Below are 23,079 nucleotides of genomic sequence, written 5' to 3'. Positions count from 1 at the left end.
CATTTTACCTCAATAGAAATAACACCTCTTTGAACAAACACCAGATGGTTTAAAATGCGTCTGCGTGCCTCATACTAAACATTCCAAAAATGTCAGTGAGGGACGGTCTTTGTATTCTCGACTAGGTTCTTGTCAGAAAACTGGCAATGTTTATGACAGTGAGCACAGTCCATCTGGCCATACATAAGGGCTCGTTAGCTATCAGTTCATCCTTTCATTGGTACAGACCAACCAGGTCCCCAAGATCAGCTTCAAGTAGGAAAGTCATTGTTTCGAAATTTCATAAGTCAAGATGGAGAGCATGCTCCTTCTCAGTTGCTGCTGTTAGGCTATGGAACACAATGCCAACCTACATTGCAGAGAGTACCTCTTATCCCTCCTTTAGGAAACACTTAAAGACTTGGCTTCTTAATTTGTAGGTCTGTTCCTTTTTTCTTGAACTCTTGATTAAGCCCCCCTTCCTTAGGTGTTTATCCTCCATCTGTTTCCAGGGTGAGCTTTCGCTAATGGAGTTTGAAATTCTTGGACCCAGCGCCTTGATACCTTCGGGCTTAGGTTGCTGTATAATTTCTTTTCATTCATTTTATTTTCAGCATATGTAGAAGTGGTAAAGCTGAGATTTAATGTCAATTATCCTTGTTCCATTACTGAAATTAACCAACTAGGCCAGAACCTGTAGCAGTTGGTAGTCATTACATGGTAGATTCTGATATTTACCTTTGGAGTTTCACAGCTAAAGACCATTTTATTCCTTTTGGATACCAAAGTTGTTAATTTCCTAAATGTATCTCTCAAACGTTGCAATAGTGAGCACTCAAAGCTTACCCAAGGAGGTGTTAAATGAATAATAACCAAAACAGTATGAAGAAAAATAAAATTCAATAAACTTAAACTCAATCTGAGACAGAGGTAAATCTTTGAAAGTAGCCTGATTTAAAGGAGGGAGATTTAAAATTAAAACCCAAATATGCTCATAGCGTTCTGATGCCACAAAGTCTTCTGATGCCTCCATGCGCACATTCAGCTACCATACATGCAAAGGCCCTCATTACAAGTTGGGCTGAGCAGGATGAGGTATGGCGAGGTATTTACCATGTGTGGTAAATACCTCCTTTTGTGAGTTGCAACAAAAAACAAAAAGAGGCATAACATGCAGGATCGTTTAACGCACCAAATTCTTCTTTTTTTTGCCTTTTTTCAAGGCCTACGCCTCTGATAAGTTCACAGTTTTAACTTGCCATAATCCATCAGGTGAAAACGGCACCGGTGTGTTAACTATCACACAACTCATAATTCCGATCCCTGTACTCACTCGTTTGCAAAGTGATCCGAATGTAACCCTTAACCTGCAATGAGAGCCCAAGGGCTCTGCGAAGTGATAGCGGCAAACTGGCCAACCTACCAGTGGTTAATTTGAGCCAGTGGGGCCTATCGACACTCACTTTTGGGGACCGGTACCTATTTTTCCTCATTAGCCATTTACATAGAACAAGAAAGGAAAATACATAAAGAGAAAAGAAGGAGAAAGATGGTAAAACCGCCACAAAGGGAGAAAGCAAGAACGGGGCAGGGAGCGTCTGGTAGTGGATTAAAGAAGTATGAGATAACAACGCATTTGGATGCCACATTTATTAGCACCGGCTACGGGCTTCTGAGCAGAGCTTTGGGCACCAGCACTCATTTTATTATACATTAGGCGCAGCACCCCAGATAACAATAGTTTCTATTTCTGTTTATTTTAATCCTAAAGTGTCTGTCTGCCATCTAGTGGTCAAATGTGAGATGGCAGGCTGCCTGCATGCTACGAGGTGATTCGAGATCGTAATGAAGTTTATGGAGAGTTGCAACCTGCAAGCATAAGCGCTGGTTCACCGCCTGTTTCACCCCCCTCATGGTTTTCACATAACATACTCACTCACTTCTTCCCAGGTACCTTGCATATTAATACTCCATCGTGTCACGGGGGAGCCTGTGGGCCTGTTCACTGCCCCTGTACAGTAGCCCCATGGCTCAAACAATTCAGCGGCAAAACGGCATGGCTGCTACTGTCATTTACTAACAGATGGCGCACAAGCGCATTTCTTTGTTCGATGCGCTTTCGCTTCTTTTTGCCATTGAGTATTTTGGGTCCTGCAGCTCTTGGGTTTTGAGAGTACTGGGATGCATCATATGGGTTTTTAACAGAGATGCGCAAGCCAGAGAATTCGTGGTAAGAGCCAACCTGAGCCAAGCCAGGGGTATGCTTTGTTCTAAGAGCCCATGCACAAACCGAGCCAGCAATTAATGCCAATGTGAATACTGATAACAAAATTATAAATCACAGAAAATATGGGCAAGGAACTTTTCAACATTAACAAATTCTCCAACCCGGCTGCCGGTGAAAACATTATTACACCCTCACAGGAGCTGTGCGACAACCTCATCAACTTCTTATCAACTTCTTCCGCAACAAGATTGCATATATATATATATATATATATATATATATATATATATATATATATATATATATATATATATATATTCACAGAGTAGGTTTCAGGGGTGTTATAGTTAGCTGGCAATTTCACTCGTACAAAACCATAGAAATTCCTCTGTTATAGTTAGTTCTGCTAACTATAACTCGCTCGCCCGCAATGCACTGCTGATGATGTCACATATTGCATCATTCATGACATGGTCAGTGACATCACTGATGACATCACTGATGACATCCTCCACGTGACAATCTGATACACCTCATCATACACTAGTATAACCTTTCATCACTCACTGTAAAATACAGAGTACCATATTTGAAACCATTGACACACCAATACCAGTTACTTCATACCCACTCACTGAAACCTATGTTTTTTTTCAGTGAATTTCCAAGGTTTTTAAATGCAGATTTTTTAAGTGTGATAGGAGTTATACCTATTTTTTTGTACTAATTCGCTACAGTTTTTTAACTGTTTATTTATAAATATTTTATTCATTAAATAACATTATATATTTTTTCTGGAAATCGCAAAAAAAAAAAAAAAAATCAAAGTGAAATATTGATTAATTTTCTTGTTTTCATCTTTTCTTTTAATATATTTATATTATTTTCTTTAAAAAAATAAATTCAGATTTTTTTTCGGAGCCGCGCACTCAAAGCGTGCACATCACGGTGGGTGCGCGCATTCTAGCCGCCATTTTAGAAAATTCGTGAAGGATCCGCGTACGGTGTGCGACGGCTGCGTGTTTTTCAGTTACATCATATACATTTAATATTACGTGATGTACGCGATTGGTATGCGACCAGTCCGCGACTCCTGCTCCTGTGCATTGCCAACACATGAGAATTACGTTACGAGATGCTTGCGCGGTTGCGGGTCCCGCGTGACGTCCTATACGTGCTGGGGCGCGCTGGGTGCACGACTCCCGCAAAAAAAAATTATGTTCCAAAATGATATGTATGTATCTTTAATATACATATTAGGGCAAGAGATTATCTAAGATATTCATAAAAATAATATATTTGTACTTCTAATAAACTTATATTATTTTTAATGTATTTTCGCAAAGTCGGGTGCGTACATCGTGAGTCCAGAGAACCAGGTCAGCAGAGCTGCTGTAGAGCCAGAAAAACCAGGTCAGCAGAGCCGTTGTAGAGCCAGAGAATCAGGTCAACAGAGCTGCTCTAGAGCCTAAGAAGCAGGTCAGCAGAGCTGCTCTAGAACCAGAGACCCAGGTCAGCAGAGCTGCTCTAGAGCCAGAGAACCAGGTCAGCAGAGCTGCTCTAGAGGCAGATAACCAGGTCAGCAGAGCAGCTTTAGAGGGAGAGAACCAGGTCAGCAGAGCTGCTTTAGAGCCAGAGAACCAGGTCAGCAAAGCTGCTTTAGAGCCAGAGAACCAGGTCAGCAGAGCTGCTCTAGGGCCAGAGAAACCAGGTCAGCAGACCTGCTTTAGGGGGAGAGAACCAGGTCAGCAGAGCTGCTTTAGAGGGAGAGAACCAGGTCAGCAGAGCTGCTCTAGAGGCAGAGAACCAGGTCAGTAGAGCTGTTCTATAGCCAGAGAACCAGGTCAGCAGAACTACTTTAAAGCCATAGAACCGGGTCAGCAGAGCTGCTTTAGAGCCAGAGAACCAGGTCAGCAGAGCTGTTGTAGAGCCAGAGAACCAGGTCAGATGAGCTTCTCTAGTGCCTAAGAACTAGGTCAGCAGAGCTGCTGTAGAGCCAGAGAAACCAGGTCAGCAGAGCTGCTTTAGAGCCATAGAACCAGGTCAGCGGAACTGCTTTAGAGCCAGAGAACTAGGTCAGCAGAGCTGCTCTAGAGCCTAAGAACCGGATCAGCAGAGCTGCTGTAGAGCCAGAGAACCAGGTCAACAGAGCTGCTGTAGAGCCAGAGAAACCAGGTCAGTAGAGCTGCTTTAGAGCCAGAGAACCAGGTCAGCAGAGCTGCTTTAGAGCCAGAGAACCAGGTCAGCAGAGCTGCTCTAGAGCCAGAGAACCAGGTCAGCAGAGCTGCTCTAGAGCCAGAGAACCAGGTCAGTAGAGCTGATTTAGAAGGAGAGAAACAGGTCAGCAGAGCTGCTTTAAAGCCAGAGAACCAGGTCAGCAGAGCTGCTCTAGTGCCAGTGAACCAGGTCAGCAGAGCTGCTTTAGAGCCATAGAACCAGATCAGCAGAGCTGCTTTAGAGCCAGAGAACTAGGTCAGCAGAGCTGCTCTAGAGCCTAAGAACCGGATCAGCAGAGCTGCTCTAGAGCCAGAGAACCAGGTCAACAGAGCTGCTGTAGAGCCAGAGAAACCAGGTCAGTAGAGCTGCTTTAGCGCCAGAGAACCAGGTCAGCAGAGCTGCTTTAGAGGGAGAGAACCAGGTCAGCAGAGCTGCTTTATAGCCAAGGGACCAGGTCAGCAGAGATGCTCTACAGCCATAGAACCAGGTCAGCAGAGCTGCTTTAGAGGGAGAGAACCAGGTCAGCAGAGCTGCTTTATAGCCAAGGGACCAGGTCAGCAGAGATGCTCTACAGCCATAGAACCGGGTCAGCAGAGCTGCTTTAGAGCCAGAGAACCAGGTCAGCAGAGCGGTTCTAGAGCCAGAGAACCAGGTCAGCAGAGCTGCTGTAGAGCCAGAGAAACCAAGTCAGCAGAGCTGCTTTAGAGGGAGAGAACCAGGCCAGCAGAGCTGCTTTAGAGCCAGAGACCCAGGCCAGCAGAGCTGCTTTAGAGCCAGAGAACCTGGTCAGCAGAGCTGCTTTAGAGCCAGAGAACCAGGTCAGCAGAGCTGCTTTAGAGCCTAAGAACCAGGTCAGCAGAACTGCTCCTGAGCCAGAGAACCAGGTCAGCAGAGCTGCTCTAGAGCCAGAGAAACCAGGTACGTAGAGCTGCTTTAGAGGTGAGAGAACCGGGTCAGCAGAGCTGTTGTAGAGCTAGAGAACCAGATCAGCAGAGCTACTCTGTAGCCTAAGAACTAGGTCTGCAGAGCTGCTCTAGAGCCAGAGAACCAGGTCAGCAGACCTGCTGTAGACACAGAGAAACCAGGTCAGCAGAGCTGCTTTAGAGGGAGAGAACCAGGTCAGCAGAGCTGCTTTAGAGGGAGAGAACCAGGTCAGCAGAGCTGCTCTAGCTGACACTGACTGACTGACACTGACTGACTACTCTCTACTACTCTACTACTTACTCTATGCTACTCGCTCCCTGCTACTCTCACTCTGCTACTCTCTATTTCCCATTCTCTACTACTCTCTGCTACTCGCCCTCTACTATTCTCTACTACTCACTCTACTACTCTCTACTACTCACGCTCTGCTATTCATCCTCTACTCTCTACCTCTCTACCTCTCTCTACTACTCTCTACCTCTCTCTACACGCACACATATGCACATATATATATATGCATATATATGCATTTATATATATGTATGTGTATATATATATATATATATATATATATATACACATATATATATAATCTGCATATCTATATAAATGCATGCATACATATACATATATGCATGCATATGCACGTTATGTACACAAAAGTTTGAAAAACACTAATAAAAGCAAAGCTAAAAAGCCACCTAATTACAAACAGAATTGCTTTAACTTAAACGAGGGCGAGACCTATTGCATTTTCAATGCTTGTTTACTTTGGTTCCATCAAGAAGGCATTCAGATGTGTCACACATTTGCCATAAATTCTGAATGGTAGCACTCTAGTTGCTCATTAGATCACTGTAGTAAAGCTACTGCTCACCAGGGAAGTCTGCTGCTGGTATTGAAAGTGCATGTTTCAGTCTGCATGTCAGAATTTTTTTGAATGAAATAGAAGAGGATTTGAGAAGTCGCTCAAAATGTGCCCTAATTTTTCTTTCTGCAGCACTAATCATACTTTCTATGGCAAAATGAACCCCCTCATTTTATTCCTTTTTAAATTAAATGTTCTAAGAGTTACCACTTTATTCCAATCAAGATGGCTTCAGGTGTGCAATACGTTTGTCATAAGTAGGACTGTTAGCGCTCTAGTTGTTCTTTAGAACACTCTGGGAAGCTGCAGTAGAACACAAAGGAATCAACTGACAGTCTCTGCCCTTGTTGGATGTACATGTTTTACTGAGAATGTCGGACTTCATTCTCACATGACTGAGAAAGATAATGTGAATTTACAGAAAATATGCTCTCAGTTTAGCTAATAGATCACCTTCCAAACCTCTGTGGGAAAAGCATGTGAAAATAGTTTTCTCTCAAACATGATTCATGATATCCCAGCAGAAGGCTTTTTCACATGGTAAAATCACCTTAGAACATACCACAATTCCTAAAATGAGTATGGTACCATCAACAAATGATTTATAATGTAACTAAAGTCTTAAAACCTTCTATTAACTGCAATGCTTTTTAATGAGGTGCTATCATGTATATTGGTCCCAAGATGGCTGCCAACACTTCTTGGATGAAGTGCTGACAGCCAATCAGATCTCACGATGAGATGTGTGGTTAGGCTCCGCCCAGATATATATGTGATTTTACTTTTGATTTTCTCAGGAACTACTAAACGGATTTACACCATTTAAGCAACAGGCACGACTCTGAACCAAGGTCTACCTTTCTGCCAAATTTGGTGCAATTATGTTCAGCAGTTCGGTCTGTAGCTACGACTAAAGGTCCCCATGGAAAATTGCATGGGGAAAACACGTTTTGGGACCCCCTTTTTTCTCGTCCCCCGCTTGACGAATCACCCGGAGACTTTCAGGATAGGAGCGGACCGGAGCGGGCCACGAGTTTTGAAAATTTCGCGAAGATTCGTCAACCCGCGCCAAAGTTATTCTAAATAGAATGTTGCGGATTTCCTATTGATAATAGGTCCTAACTATAACTACCCACTGGCGACCGCCAGTGGGATATATAGATATATATATACACACACACATATACAGAAACTTCTAACCCAAACCCACACCTACAGACTTCCTCAAAAGATACAACACCACTGCAACCGACACGAAACACAAATTGACCACCCAGAACATCCTCTCCACCCAGGACAACACCTCCACCATGAAATCCATCCACTCAGGAGCTCCCTAAGACTTATGCTCGCACCATATCTTCAACCTCGAAAACTAAAGGATCGGCCGGGAACTAATCACCGCAACATTTTCAGATGCTGGGAAACATAGCCATGTCAGACCACTACTCAAAAAACCCTCCACCGACACCAGCAAAATGAAAAATTACAGGCCAATCTCCCTGCTCCTATTCCCAGCAAAATTACTGGAAAAGCTAATCAACAAGCAACTCATGACACACCTGGAGCAGAACCTGCCTCCCAATCTGGCTTCATCAGCAATCACAGCACCAGAACCACTCTAATCGCCGCCACCAACATCCAAACCCTTCTCGACCGAGGAGAGAAAGCAGCTCTGATCCTCCTCGACCTCTTGACAGCCTTCGACACCATATCCCACCACACACTGATCGAAAGACTCCACCACATTGGCATTCAATGGGGCGCCCTCGGATGGATCTCCTCTTTCCACACCAGAAGAATTGAATATGCTACTTACCAGTATGCATCTGTTCTTGGCATGTAGGGCTGCTGACATTCATATCTGTGCATAGATCGCCGCCTAGTGTTGGGTCCGGATGATTGCACATTGTTGTCCTGGAAGAGTCTTCGAAGTATCACGAGATAGGTGGCTCCTCCCCTGGACTACAGTGCGCATGGGCATCCTCTCCATCCTTAGATTGTTTTTCGCCATTGTGGCAGTGATGGAGTAGATACAGTAAGTGATGACCATGCTATACAGTAATTCTGAGTGCTGCAGCCGCTACAGGCGCCGGGGAGGAGGGTGGGCGATATGAATGTCAGCAGCCCTACATGCCAAGAACAGATGCATACTGGTAAGTAGCATATTCAGTTCGAGGCATGTGGGCTGCTGAATTCATATCTGTGCATAGATTATATAGCAGTCCCTCCATTAGCGGTGGCTGCCCGTGCCAGCTGCAGCAGTCTGAAAAAGAGTTTTGAGAACAGCCTGTCCTACAGCTGCCTGCTGTTTTGAGTGTACATCTACACAGTAGTGTTTGGTAAATGTATGTATAGTGGACCATGTGGCTGCTCTACATATTTGCTGTATAGGAATGTTTCCTAGGAAAGCCATGGGCGCCCCTAACTTTTGTGTTGAGTGGGCTCGTGGGGGACTCGTTAATGTGCGTTTAGCTTTTTGATAGCAAATTTGAATACATTTAACGATCCATCTGGCTATCCCTGCTTTGGAAATGGCGTTGCCCTTGTGTTGTAGAGAAAAGGCAACGAAAAGTTGTTTTGTTTTTCTTAAAATCCTTTGTTCTGTCTATATAGTACATGAGGGCCTACATGAGGGCCCTCTTTATATCTAGTGTATGGAGCATTCTCTCTACGACAGTTTGTGGATTTGGAAAGAAAACCGGCAGTTCAATAGTCTGATTCATGTGGAACTGCGATATCACTTTAGGCATGAATTTGGGGTTGGTACGTAGTACAACTCTGTTTGCGTGAACCTGTATGAATGGCTCTTGAATGGTTAGTGCCTGGAGTTCACTAACTCTTCTCAACGAAGTGATTGCCACTAAGAAAGCTACTTTCCAGGTGAGGAATTGAATCTCTCATGAATGGAGAGGTTCGAAAGGTGGACCCATTAATCTGGTGAGGACCACATTGAGGTTCCACACTGGTGCCGGTGGGTGTCTTGGGGGAATCACTTGTTTGAGTCCCTCTAAGAAGGCTTTAATGGCAGGCACTCTGAATAAAGAGAGGTGCTGCCTGTTTTGGAGATAGGCTGCTATTGCGGTTAAATGTATACGTATGGAGTTGTATGCCAGATTGCATCGGTATAAGTGTAAGAGGTAACAGATGATGTTTTGAATGGATGCATCCAGCGGGTTAATGTCATTGTTGTTGCAGTAAATGACAAACCTTTTCCATTTAGCCGCATAGCAAGCTCTGGTTGTGGGTCTTCTGGCCTCCTTGATGATATCCATACATTCAGGTGGCAGGTTTAGGTAGCCAAACTCTAAGACTTCAGGAGCCAGATTGCCAGGTTCAGCTGTTGCGGATCTGGGTGCTGAATTTCGCCATGGTTCTGCGTTAAGAGTGCGGGTGTGATCCGCAGCCTTTGATGCGGCACCACGGAAAGTTCTAGAAAGGTGGTGTACCATGGTTGGCGTGCCCATGTTGGAGCAACTAGGATGAGTGTCAGTGAGTGTTGTCACAGTTTGCGTGCCACTAGCGGTATCAATGGCGCTGGGGGAAAAGCGTACGCAAATCTGCCTGACCAGTTCATCCATATCGCATTGCCCTGCGACTGTGGGTGCGGGAACCTGGCGGCAAAGTTTCGGCATTTTGCGTTTTCCCTTGTGGCGAATAGGTCTATCTCTGGATGACCCCACTGTTGGAAGTACGGTTTGAGTACTGATGGATGTAGCTCCCACTCGTGCATTTGGTGGCTGTGTCTGCTGAGCAGATCCGCCATCTGGTTGTCTTTGCCTGGGAGGTGTTCCGCCATGAGGAATATGTTCCTTTGAATGGCCCACTTCCACATGCTCTGAGCCAGATGAGACAACTGTGGAGAGTGTGTTCCTCCCTGCTTCTGTATGTAGTACATGGCAGTCATGTTGTCCGTCCGGATCAACACGACTTTGTTGCATAAGTGTACTTTGAATGCCTTCATAGCTAGGAAGATTGCCATCAGTTCCAGAAGGTTGATGTGCATCTTCTTTTGCTGTGTTGTCCATAGTGCCTGCACTGTGTAATTGAGTACATGAGCTCCCCATCCCTGGAGAGACGCGTCCGCTGTCAGTATTATTTGCGGAACAGGCTCTTGGAACGGTCGGCCCTTGCAAAGGTTTTGTGGATTCCACCAATGCAGAGAGTTGTATGCCCGACCGCTCACCAACACTAGGTCTGTTAATTGTCCTTGAGCCTGATTCCATTGACGTGCCAAGCACTCCTGAAGCGGGCGCATATGTAGTCTCGCGTGCGGGACTATGAAAATGCAGGAGGCCATCATGCCTATCAACTGCATGAACACTCGCGCTGGAAGGGAGTGTTGAGGTTTTAACTTTGTGATCAGCAGTTGTATGCTGTTGATCCTCACTAAATTTGGCTGAGCTGTGGCTGTCAGAGTGTTTATGGTCGCGCCCAGGTACTGGCGTACGTGCGCGGGTTGAAGATGTGATTTTGGGTAATTTAGTGAGAATCCTAGACTGTGAAGAAGGTGAATGGTGAGGGACATGTGGCTGGCACATTGCTGGGCTGACTTTGCTTGAACAAGCCAGTCGTCCAGGTAAGGGAAGACGTGAATATGCTGTCTCCGTAGATGTGCAGCCACTGTTGCTAGGCACTTGGTAAAGACCCTGGGTGCCGTTGTTACTCCGAAGGGGAGAACTTTGAACTGATAATGGTGATTCTGAATAGTGAACCTGAGATATTTTCTGTGCGATGGGTGTATGGGTATGTGGAAATACGAATCTTTCAAATCCAGTGTGGCTAGGAAGTCTCCCTGACTGAGTAACGGTAGAACCTGCTGTAGGGTGAGCATATGGAAATGCTCTGACAGAATGTAGTGGTTGAGGGGTCTCAGGTCTAGTATAGGTCTGAGAGATCCGTCCTTTTTTGGGATTAAGAAGTACAGAGAGTACACCCCTGTCCCTTGTTGGTTTACGGGCACGACTTCTATTGCACCTTTTTGCAGCATACTTAGTACTTCCTGCTGCAATAATGCCAAGTGCTCTACGGACATAGGACGGTGCTTTGGCGGTATGTTGGGTGGAGTGGACGTTAATTCTAGACAGTAACCGTACTGGATAATTTCCCTGACCCACCTGTCTGTGGTGATGGACTTCCAGACTAACAGGAACTGTTGGAATCTCCCCCCGACAGGTGTTATGTGGTCGGGGGGCAGGGAGAAGGCGTCACTGTTTGTTTTTGGGGGAGGACCTGGTGTTGCCGTACCCACGTCCTCTGCCTTTGGTGCTGGATCCACGATATCCACCTCTATTGTTTTTATCATAGGTACTTTGCGTACCCCCTTTATTGTACTGCTGCTGGGACCCCTGACCTCTAGCTGCTCCTCTATTCCCGGGGCGACGAAAGGAGCCACTCCGAAACTGCTGCGACTGCAGAGCCCCCATTGATTTTGCAGTTTCAGTGTCTTTAATTTTTTCGAGGGTAGTGTCAACCTCGGGGCCAAATAAAAAGTCTAGGTTGACCGGTTGATTTAAGACAGTGTTTCCCAAACTGGGGTCCGAGGACCCCCAGGGGTCCGTGGCACATTCCCAGGGGGTCCGCAGGCAGCAGTTTTAAAAGCACTGCAAAGTTCCTTGTAAAATTAGCAGTTTTCGAGCAACTATAAAAGTGTCAAGAAAATGCCAGTGATTAATGTACCTGCTGGAGAGAGATGAGAGTTTTGTCCAGTGGCAGCTTTGACTTATCTAATGTGACACAGAGGGTTAATATGCCTACTGCAAAGAACGTGTGCAATGCATTTGAAAAAACTGTATTTTATGTGCATATATCAGTGGGTTACTAATTTTGTCAGCGATTCTTTTGTCACTGTGCAATTCATACGGGACAATCATAATCTAGCAGTGTCCTATAAACTGTCATCAAAGAGCTGCTTGCAAACTGCATGGTAAAAGTTAGCAACATATGTTTATTCCCAGTCTATCCTTATCCTGATGCTGCTATGTTCCCACTTCCTGCACATGAACAATTTTGTAATGCCGTTTTGTCACTTCTGTGTGTGCTGCCTAATGCAGCACACATGGAAGTTACAAAACGCCATTTTTATTAAAGATTGTTTATGTGCAGGAAGGGCCACCTTCCTGAACATAAACAATCAAAGGTGTTTTGCTTTTTCCGTGGGAAAAAAAACCGAGGAGAAATAAGGCATTTCTCCTTATTTCGCCAAGTTAATACCAGGTTTTTCATGGTCTTAATTTTGGTGCTGTCTCCTATTTAAGCTGACCTTGTAAATAGAGGGCAGTGTCAAAATCAGTGGGTGTTGGAGTGAAACGCCCACTGCCCACCTTTTTCACGCTAAGCATTGCGTGAAAGGGGGCCTTATTTACAAGGCAGCGTTAAGCCACAATAAGTGGCTTAACGCTGCCTTCTAAATAAGGCGAAGCCCCTATTGCCACAGGAACATCTCAAAAAGTGACGTTCCCATGGCGATAGGGACTTGTAAATATACCCCTAAAATCCTTAGTAATTCGAGTATTTGTTTTGTGTGCACACGTGTGTTTATTTTTTTCGAATTACTGTTTTAATGTTTGAAATTTAAATCCTACAAATTGCTTGGGGGTCCTTGGCTTCCAGTGGTGACTCAATGGGGGTCCTCAGGAGTCAAAAGTTTGGGAACCACTGATTTAAGATATTGTTTTGAATTTCAGGTTTGAAGCTGGAGATTCTTAACCATGCGTGCCTCCGCAACATTACGCTTGTATTGATCGCCCTTGCTGCAGTGTCGGCTGCATCCAGTGCGCATTTGATGGACGCATTTGTAAGAAGTTGTCCCTCTCTGATAAGGAGCTCTGCTGCCTCTTTGTATTCATCTGGCAAGTGTTGTAGCAGTGATTCTAGTGTGTCATAGTGTGACCTATCATAACGGGCCAGGAGTGCCTGGGTGTTGGCAATGCGCCAGATGTTTGCTGCTTGCGCTGCTATCCTTTTGCCTGATGTCTCCAGCACTTTGGACTCCTTGTCGGGGGGAGGAGCATCACCCGTTGTTTGTGAATGTGCCCGTTTGCGAGCATTAGCAACAACCATGGAGTCTAATGGTAACTGACCCTTAATGTACATAGGGTCTCCGGGTGCAGGCTTGTATTTTTTTCCGATTCTGGGGTTCAACACCCGTGCCCTGGTTGTTTCTTTAAAAATGTCTTTTGCAGGTTTAAGACCTCCCTTCAACATTGGCAGAGTTTTGACGGTTTTCTCAGAGGAGGCGAACGTGTCCAATAAGAAATCTTCCTCTACAGTGTCAGAATGTAGTTCCACTCCATGATTGGCAGCAGCCCGTTCTATAAGGGCATTAAAGGCAACAGTGTCCTCTGTGGGAGATGTCTTTATATTATAAAGCTGCGTGTCAGGAGTATCAGGTGCGTTACCCTGGTCGGAGGGGTCATCCCATGCCTGATCTGGGTCTTGCATGTGATCATCAGGATCGATATCCACCGGGTAGGTGGTATCATCCCCTATATAGTCCTCTCCGGCGTCTGCCTCTGAATGCGTAGGAGAAAAAGACGGTGGGTCCTGAAGGAAGGGTTGAAAGGTTTCATGAAGCACTGGTGCGGAGCCTGCAGGCAGTTTTTGTTTCAAAGGAATCTTGTATGAGTCCAAACCCTTCTCTGGTGTGATTTTCCGCTTGCGGAGCATCAGCCTACCAGTGTCGGCGTTGATAAAGTGTGCCTGTGAAGGCTCGATATCGATTTGTCCAGTGGATAGCGTCTGTGTTCGGTGGACACGTGTCCGAATTTCGAACATTTTCGGCGCCGTGGGCGGCGGCAATCCAAATGTGATGTGCGCCGGCGCAGAGTGTGCTTTCGCGGCCTTTTGCGTTTCGGGACCCGACGTAGGTTGGAGGGTTGCCCGGTCCCTGATGCGTTGCAACGACGCTGAGACCTGTTGCAAGGTGAACGCAGATGGCGCTTTGGAACCGATAGGCACCTTGGAGGCAGGCGTCGAAGCGGTATCCGATTTATTCCCAGTCTTTGGGTCGTCGATCCGAAGGTGGGTATCGACGCTCCTTGGAGCCGATGATTTGGCCGGCGCCGCACCCTTTGATGTTGACGCAGACGGATCGACCACCTTGCCCTTGGTGGGTTGGGCCGTAATCTTCGGTGCCATAGGCCGAGGCGCCTTGTGGGGACCGAGGGCCTTCTTCTTTGGCTCGGCGCCGGAACCCGTCGCGGTGAGCTCGGCACCGAAATCTCTTTTGGCGTGTTCGGTGCCGATGACCTGTGCCGGCGTCAAAGGAGTGGAGGGCTTCGAGGCCTTCGATCCGATCGCAACTAGTTTCACTTTCGGTTTCGATGTAACCGGTGCGACGGACGGTTTCGGTTTCACTGAAGGAAATCCAGTCGTCTTCGATTTTAATGGCTCCTGTGAAATGTTCGAGGCCGGGCCTTGAGGCGGGGCCGAAGAACTGTGTGACTGATCTTGGGTAAGGCACGCAGGCGATCCCTCGACCTGAGCCTTATGACGACTTTGTCTCTCGGCCTCCGTATCGACGGGTTGGCCTAGCTCTTCGCTGGAGCTATCTTCCTCGGCCCCAAGGGCCTCATTGTAGTCTCCTACCTCGTCGACGACGTCTTCGAAGATCACCTCATCATCGTCTTCCGATCAGGATTCATGTTTGGAAGCGTGGCTGGAGTCTATGTCTTCTACTCTCTCGGCTTCCTCATCCTCGGTGCTGAAGATGTTGACCGGGGCAGGCGCCGATTGCTGTGCCTCCAATCTCGCTGCCAGTCGATTCCGCAGAGTCTTCTTCGAGCGGAACCGGGCGCAGGCCATACATTTCGACTCATCATGATCCGGTGAGGGACATTTGTTGCACACCGGATGGACATCGACGTGTGGGTATTTGGCATGGCATAAAGGACATCTCTTGAAAGGAGTCCTCGATTCCATTGTCGAGCGGTGATCGATGTTTGGACCGAAGCGGATCCGAAAAGCGTGAAGAAGGTACTAAAACACAAAATAAACTGGTCGATACCGAACGCGAACAATACCGACGAGATCTAAAGGCCTTTTGGCCTTAAACTAAAGTTTCCGAACTTGAGCTAAGATAAGCACATCCGAACCCAATGGCGGAAAAAAACAATCTAAGGATGGAGAGGATGCCCATGCGCACTGTAGTCCAGGGGAGGAGCCACCTATCTCGTGATACTTCGAAGCCTCTTCCAGGACAACAATGTGCAATCATCCGGACCCAACACTAGGCGGCGATCTATGCACAGATATGAATTCAGCAGCCCACATGCCTCGAACCTAAAATATTCACCTCCCACCTCCAAACCCAAGCAGCTCACCTGCAGTGTCCCCCAGGGCTCATCCCTCAGCCCCACGCTCTTCAGCACTTATATGAACCCACTGGCCAACATCGTCCAATCCCACTGTTTCAACATAATTTCCTACCCAGACGACACCCAATTCATCCTCTCACTCACCGATGACCCTACCACCACCAGAACCAACTTTCACAGATGCATGACCAGCGTCACCGATTGGATGAAGAACAAATGCCTGCAGCTGAACACAGATAAGATGGAAGTACTGATCACCGGCAACAGCATGAACACATGGAACGCATCCTAGTAGCCATCAGACCCAGGACCTGAACCCACTCCCTCAAACCAGCCAAAAACCTTGGAATCATTGACAACAAGCTCACCATGAAATCACAGACCAACGCCGTCTCCTCTCACTTAGCGACAAGTATGCTCCTTCCCATATAAACGTCTTGTAATGACTCAGTGCACAATAGAGTCACCGCACAGGCAAAGTGTCCTGCAAAATCATAAAGTAAAGTTGTCCACCATAACACACACTCATACGCTAATATTGTCTAAGGAACCTGAATAGCACAAGTTTAGCAGCTCAGTATGTTAAATCATACTAAAGATTGATGACTTCTTTGGAAGTCTGCAAGTTATTTTAACTCTGTTTGCAAAGGCAGATTATTTGAGGCATAAATCAGTTGCCACGAAATTGCAGAAAACATAAAATCTGGAACGCCAATGCTCAGTTACTTATTTTTAATAACGTTCTGTTTAGTGGAGTTCTGGTGTGCAAATTTCATGTATTTTTTGAGAGAGCAGTATTATGAAAAAGATAATGGCCGGGATTATCTCACTAGCTGAAAAAAAGCAAAACTGCACTGGGCACACATGTGGCAGGTGGTGAATTACACAAGTTATTATGAAATGTTGACAATTTTAGGCATTCGTTTAGAGATGGGAGACCAGATCTTGAGAACCAAAAACCGGGACATTTTGGAAAAATTGGAAGGACTACAATTTTTCATGAACGGGATGGCGCAGAATGACAGCTCACATCAACATAGGATCACAGAAGAGTCATTAAGAAAATAAATAAAATTTAATTTCTACAACCAACATCATAGCTATTAATTAAAATTGCTTACTTATAACAGCTGCTAACTAGCACAGCTTTAGAACACCCAAAAAAGTACTTTTCACTGTTTTCAGTAGACCCCCTCTAAAAACCAGGACTTGAACCAAAATTGCCAAAATATATGCCGAGACAGCTGGTGAAAAACCGGGACTGTCCGGGCAAATTCGGGATGTCTGGTCACCCTAGTTTAGGCTCTCTATGTGGAGATGCTCTAATTAGATACAATGAATTGAGGGATATGTAAAGTGTTTCAAATAAACCTAATGTGTGTATTGAATGGGCAGTGTTCAATTGATGTATGATGGGTTTGGAGAGCTCCAAAGCGGTTAGCGCACAGCATATTTGTTTCACTGTTTTGTGGGCTAGACACCAACAAAAGTATGAACACAGGTACACTAACACACCCATTCCCCACTCCACCGCCCTCTGTAGCTTCGGATTGGGAGGGGCCAACATAGACTCATTTTTCGTTCGAGTGTCCTAGAGGACCTTGAGCATAGCCCAAGCTTTCAGCGGCTCGGCCACTTCTAGTTTCAAAATCTGCCTTTTGTCATGGTGCCTTTTACACTGTCGATATGGGATCAACATTCATTCAAAATAGCTTCTTTTCAAGCTGGAAAATAACTTTTTCTGGTGTCCGCACCAAGGCCTAGCAGGGCTAAAGAAAAAGCAAACAGAAGCACATTCACAGATTGCCTTTAAGGGGTCTGGTGTTCCGGGCACTGCACCAGGTTACAAATTTGTCCCAGCAGCCAGCACAGATGGATTTTCTGGAGGGACGTCTGGAGGCAAGGATGACATCCACCACTTTAGGCAGCAAATTGGAAGCAATCAACTGCCGCTGCTCAAACACCACGCAGGGAGATGCAAGTTGCTTAGATTTAGGTGAATGATCCTGCTCGAGTGCTGAGACAGGAGGTCCCCACTAAGTGGTAGCTTGATATGAGGACAGATGCTCATGTTCAGGATTTCCGGGTACCACAGCCTCCTGGCCCAATAAGGGAGCCCTAGGATGACTTGTTGGGAGGTGAAAAACGTAGCCTTTTTTTAATTCAATTTACAAGGTCCATCTGTCAGATCTGATGGATCGCCAACCAGGGAGCAAGTGCTCCATTCTGCCCTGTACTGGTAGGGCAAGTGCTACCGTGTGCAAATGAAAGCTGTTTCATGGCCGTTATAGCAGGGGAAGAGTGTTCTGCCCATCATGAATAATCTGGGAAAAACAAGCTCTAAGGTCCTTTGGTATTGCCTCTGAGATCTCACTTGCCATGTCCTCGAGGGTATTTTCAGATTGGTCAAATAGACTGCTTTTACGCATTGCAGTGTCAAGTTGGCATAAGAAAACACAACTTTGTAAAAGGCATCAATCTTTTGGATTCTCTAGACGGGGTACTGGTTGGAAAGGAATTAGGATTCACCTTACAAGTGTAGGCCTGTACCTTCAGACTCTCTAGCGTAAGGTTCTTTGTGAGAAAATGTAATTCAAGGGATGCTAGCCTATGCCGCCTGGCCATCTGCCATTTAAAAGGTGGGCAAGAACATGGTTTCAAACAGGTAGTCATTTAAGTATCTGTGAGGGTGTCATTAAATGGGATTAAGGGCTCAGATGTTGGTGGCTAAGGCTCCAATATTTTGTCAAAACATTTGTTTTAGCCTCAGTGGAGGGTAGCTGTAATTCTAGTACATTAATTGCCATCCAAACCACCAATGCAAATAAGGCACTTTCTACCACTGGTGGCCTATGTAGCAAATCAAGCCCACTGGCAGTTTTAAATCAATGAATAAGGCATCATCAGTATAACTGGAGGGGGCGTATTATCCATGCCTCTCACTATTATTATCAGTATCCTGAGGCCGACCTTGCTCTGGGACAGGACCAGAGACGAAGTCAAGAAGAATACTGAGCCTCTGAGCACAGTTGCAATGCACTAGAAGCCATGGATTAGAGTCAGTCAGCTATTTGGAGGGGGTCTGTGCAGAATCTGCACAAAGACTACAACTTTTTCCTGTGTCCGTTCACCTCCCAGTCTCTCTTCATCCTCAGGTGCATGAAGGCACAATGTGTTACATGACCCAGTTAGATCTATAGACCAGCCACCAGACGCACACCTCCTGCAGGTCCGTGACTTACATCAGCTTCCTGCAATCGTGGCCCAGCTTGAATCCGGTTTCAATGAGGATGTTGCTCTCAAACACCACACTGTGGAAAAGCTATAGTTATTAGAGCACCAACAAAGTTGGGAGTGGAAAGGATGATGCTTATATGCTATTTTAGGTCTAGGGCGATACGGAGTTAGCACAGAGCCATAGCCACGAGGCATCACCAGTCAAGCACATGGGAGCACTGCTACAAAACTCTCCTAATCCAGTCTCGTTCCTTGAGGATCTTCTAAGGTGACAAATCATTGACTTCTCTTTCCATTACTGCATGGTAAATAAACCACAACATGATCAGAGACCACCTCCGGACCTCAAGCATGACACCAAAATTCTTCACACAGGCCACATTAGAAACCCAGAGACTACCAACTAAGCACAACGAACAGCACAGCCTCTAACTTGTCACTGGGGCTTCGTCATGGCCACAGCTGTAACCATTCCATTTCTCCTTTAAACCTGGTTATTGGGTTAGTCTTCTTGTGGCGTAATGAGTAAATAAGTGATGTTGCTGTGAGTAGTAGGAGCACATAGTGGAAGAACAAAGCATTACAGATGACAAATTAGAACTGCAAATGCCACCTACCTCTGGTTCACAAATGGGGTTGAGAGTTCAGAGATGAGTCGGAAGTTAGCAAAGAATGGCAGAACACCTCGATTCTGGAGGGGTGGAAAGTGAGAGCAAGGTGAAACATTCCATACAATGTAACTTAGTACACGTGCTAAATACCGTGGGTATGAGTGTGAAGGAGAATGTGGGTAAACTAGGGAAAAAGGCAGTAAACAGCTGGCAAATGGGAAGAGGAGAGGGAGAGGTGGGAAAAGAAGGGGTTGGAAAGGACAGGTGGGCGAAGAAGATGACAGAGAAATCAGGACCGTTATAAACAAGGGTATACCCAAACTCACTGGGACCTGGGTGTAGAGCAGTATAGAAAGTGGTGGTCCCAGTACAATTATATTCAAAAGTAGTGAAAAAACGGTATCAAAAATCAATAACACAGAGAAATTGATTAGTGCTAAAGTGTTGTTTAATCACACTAAGCACCTGATAGATATTCGTTTAAGCAAACAATTTACAAACAACATTAGAATACAAAACGTTGGTGTGCCCAACTGGGTGGGGGGAAGGGAGGAGGGTGACTTTAGTGAGGCGAGTGACAGACAATACTCAAAAGCATCACAATCACATTTTTGGGCATATTACTCAATGCCACACATTCAAATTATTATTTTTTAATTCCCTAATACATAATATACTTTAAGATTTCCGATTAAACTCTGGTAGATTACAATGGAATTTAGAAAGAGCAAGCTCTCCGTTATGCAGACATTATTTTAAGGCCACTGTGCCACCAATTGGCCCTAAAGATTAATACTTTTTAAGCCTTTATTTATTTCTCTAACCTTAACTCACACTATATAATTATAAAAACTCAATGGGAAGTCCCAAAAAAAAAAAAAGTATTATATTTTCGAAATCAAATAATAATAAAACATTTACAAAAAAGATAGTATAAAAAAGTAAAGTTATCTTTACTAGGTATAGTTTAAATGAGTTATAAATGTGGGACGATGTTGACATGCTACATAAACAAAAGTGTTGTAAATATTAATCGATGTAATGATCCCTAGTAAAGGTAACACACCGTAGCAGAAAAGTCACCAATTCTTCTCTTGCTAGGTAATATAATGAAGCTCTAAATAATGTCTTCAAGGAATAAATATTAATTGAAGATTATTGTAAATAACATCAACAATCCAACTTCCAGTTTTTACAAAATGTTCTCCTCAAAAAAGCTCTCCTTCACCAACTGCCGCCTTAGAAGACTTAGGATCTAGGGAAAGGCAAGGAAAAGGGGGCAAAAATTGAATATGTACAGAAATATGTTAAGTTGATTTATAAAGCACACTAATCACCCGAGGGGGTACCCAGGTGCCTGGGCAGGTGTGTGGTCCTGAAGAAGCTTATACGAAGAGCCAGGTCTTCAGCTTCTTGCAAAACTCAAGAAAAGTGAGGAGGAGGCTTTGATGTGTTGTGGTAGGTCATTCCATGTCTTGGGTGAGATGTAGGGGAATCAGCGTCCTCCTGTTTTGCTTATGCAGATGAGGGCAGTGTGTGCTAGTGCGAGTGAGGCACCGCATAGGTGTCTATTGAGTTGGTGAAAGTGTATGTGGCTGTTCAGGTATTCTGGTCCTGTGTTGTGTAGGGCTTTGTACGTGTGTATGAAAGTTCAATACATCTCTTTACTATAAATATGAAAATTGGATGCAATCATGTGATTACCATAGAAAGGACACACTGTGGATAAAAACATTTTTTTATAAGCTAGAATCTTGTCCATCACACTCTGTCTTTCCACCCATATAGGGAGAAGATGTGGCCTAAAGGCCAGAGCTGGCAACCTTGGAACTGGGAAACCAGGTACAAGTCGCAGCGTCAGCTCAACATCTTGTGATTCTGAGCAAATCACCTATTCTCCAAGAAAACCTGACCTTGTAATATAATCTGGTGCTCATGTTTAGCGCACCAATGCCCTTGGTGCACTAAATAAAACTGCAAATATATATGTATATCATGTCTCCTCCTTTCGTCTACATGGTGTCATTTTAGTACCTAAGAGTAGTCCCTTCAAGGATACCAATTGCAAACCTCGAGTCCTGTTACTCAGGAGTGGTACAATAAAACTAAACCACTTAGAACAACACTTTCTTTAATAGATGACCCTCACTGCAGAGTTTAATAAACTCTTTCGCTATTCTATTTATTCATTGCACTTGGCTGTTTGCCCTCTGGCAGTATAAGGCTGTGCTAAGGTTTGCAATAGACCTTCTGTTTAGACACACTTACACGTCACTAACGTTTGTTAAGTACCTTCATTGAAAATAAAATTCTAAGAACACAATTACTGTCCTCATGTTAGCATCACAGACTGCCTTTAAAACCAACCACATATAATGGTAATCAGTTAAACATAGAATGTTCTTTTGTCCAAACCTGCTACGTGATAGGACCAATCACATCAAGAGCAGCTTAGTTCCTTGGTTTGGCTGGGAGTTATATAAAGGATGCAGGCGACCTTCTCACGGACTTTGTTTTGTCTCTGAAAACACACTTAATGCACCCTCTTATATTCTTTTCTACCACAGAATCAACTCTGAACACCAATCATGTGATCTTACTTTGTTCTTGGTGAGTGTACACCCTAAATGTCCTTCATGAGCAAGGTCTATTAGCTTGTCATGCAAATTATAAGGGGGCACAAGCTTCTCTCTCCTGTATAAAAAGTTACCCAGGATACAGATTTCATTTCTGACTTCCCAAAACCTTCTAAGTTCTTCAACTGCGCCACAAAATCACATGGGCACATCTTAAGGAATTTTGCCTCTTATATTCATCAGAAAGATGTTGTTAACCATCCCTTCCTTTCACTCTTCTAGTTTTAAATATTCCACTACAGTGGCAGCAACTTCACTTTGCACTTTCTCGTCCTTCCTATGAAAAGGTAATATGGAAAGACGGTCTGCTGCTTAATTCTGTGTACACTGGAAACACTCCAATGTACAGTTAAAAACCCTTCCAACTCTAAAAAACATCTAGCTTTTATAAGTAAAGAACGTTCCATACCTTTAGTAGTAAAAGCAAAACCAAGAGGTTTGTGGTCAGTTCACAGAACAAATGGCAGGACCTACAAAAGAAATTGAAACTTTTTCCTGCCCCAAAGCATACTATGCCTTTGCCCCCCACTACAGAAAATGTAATTTCGGCACTCTTGAAGGTGCAGGATGCAAATGCTACAGTCATTTCATTCCCAATTACTATTTGGCTAAAAGAGTGGTTCCTAATCTGTTACAGCTGACATAAGTAGTTAAGTTAGAATGTCTCTTGACCTCAATTATTACTTAACAGCGGTGCTTTAGCAACTTCTTCTTAAAGTGTTCAACTGCTTTGTGGCACTCCTTCCTCCCAAACCAAAAAAATACTCTTGTAACTGATATAGGTTCAGTTAGACTGGATTTTTTTTCTTTCAAATAATATTGGGAAAAACCAAAAAAGGATTCCCTTTCTTTTTACAGCATGGAAAAATATATTTTTTAATAGCCTCTCCAAAGTCAAGGTTGGGCTGGATACCATCCTTGGGCAGCACATGTCCAAGATATGCCACAGAACAAATGCCTACAAAATCTTAGAAGCATGTGACTGTACCAATGCCTTATAATATTTGGTTCAAAATGTACTGAAAAACAGCCACACCACAGGCTCGGCTAAGAGGCATCCTAC

At 44.8% G+C, this 23,079-nt stretch overlaps 1 protein-coding gene across 3 annotated transcripts in view; it reads right to left on the bottom strand.

Annotated features, from left to right (window-relative positions):
• Window positions 1–23,079, bottom strand: part of LOC146833012 (TLC domain-containing protein 4-A-like) — a 375,443-nt gene that overhangs the window by 240,232 nt on the left and 112,132 nt on the right. For all 3 annotated transcript variants that reach the window (XR_014960484.1, XR_014960483.1, XM_085600575.1), the window contains exon 6: window positions 19,387–19,460. Coding sequence is in view for 1 of the 3 variants with exons in the window: in XM_085600575.1 (XP_085456701.1) it covers window positions 19,387–19,460 (74 nt within the window). In the remaining 2 variants the exon portion in view is untranslated. The remainder of the gene's footprint in view (window positions 1–19,386; window positions 19,461–23,079) is intronic.

This window comes from Triturus cristatus, chromosome 4_2 (genome assembly GCF_964204655.1).
Source record: "Triturus cristatus chromosome 4_2, aTriCri1.1, whole genome shotgun sequence".
In the NCBI taxonomy this organism is placed as follows: domain Eukaryota; kingdom Metazoa; phylum Chordata; class Amphibia; order Caudata; family Salamandridae; genus Triturus; species Triturus cristatus.
The sequence above is the reverse complement of the archived record's forward strand: the minus strand, read 5'-3'. Positions and strand labels throughout refer to the sequence as shown.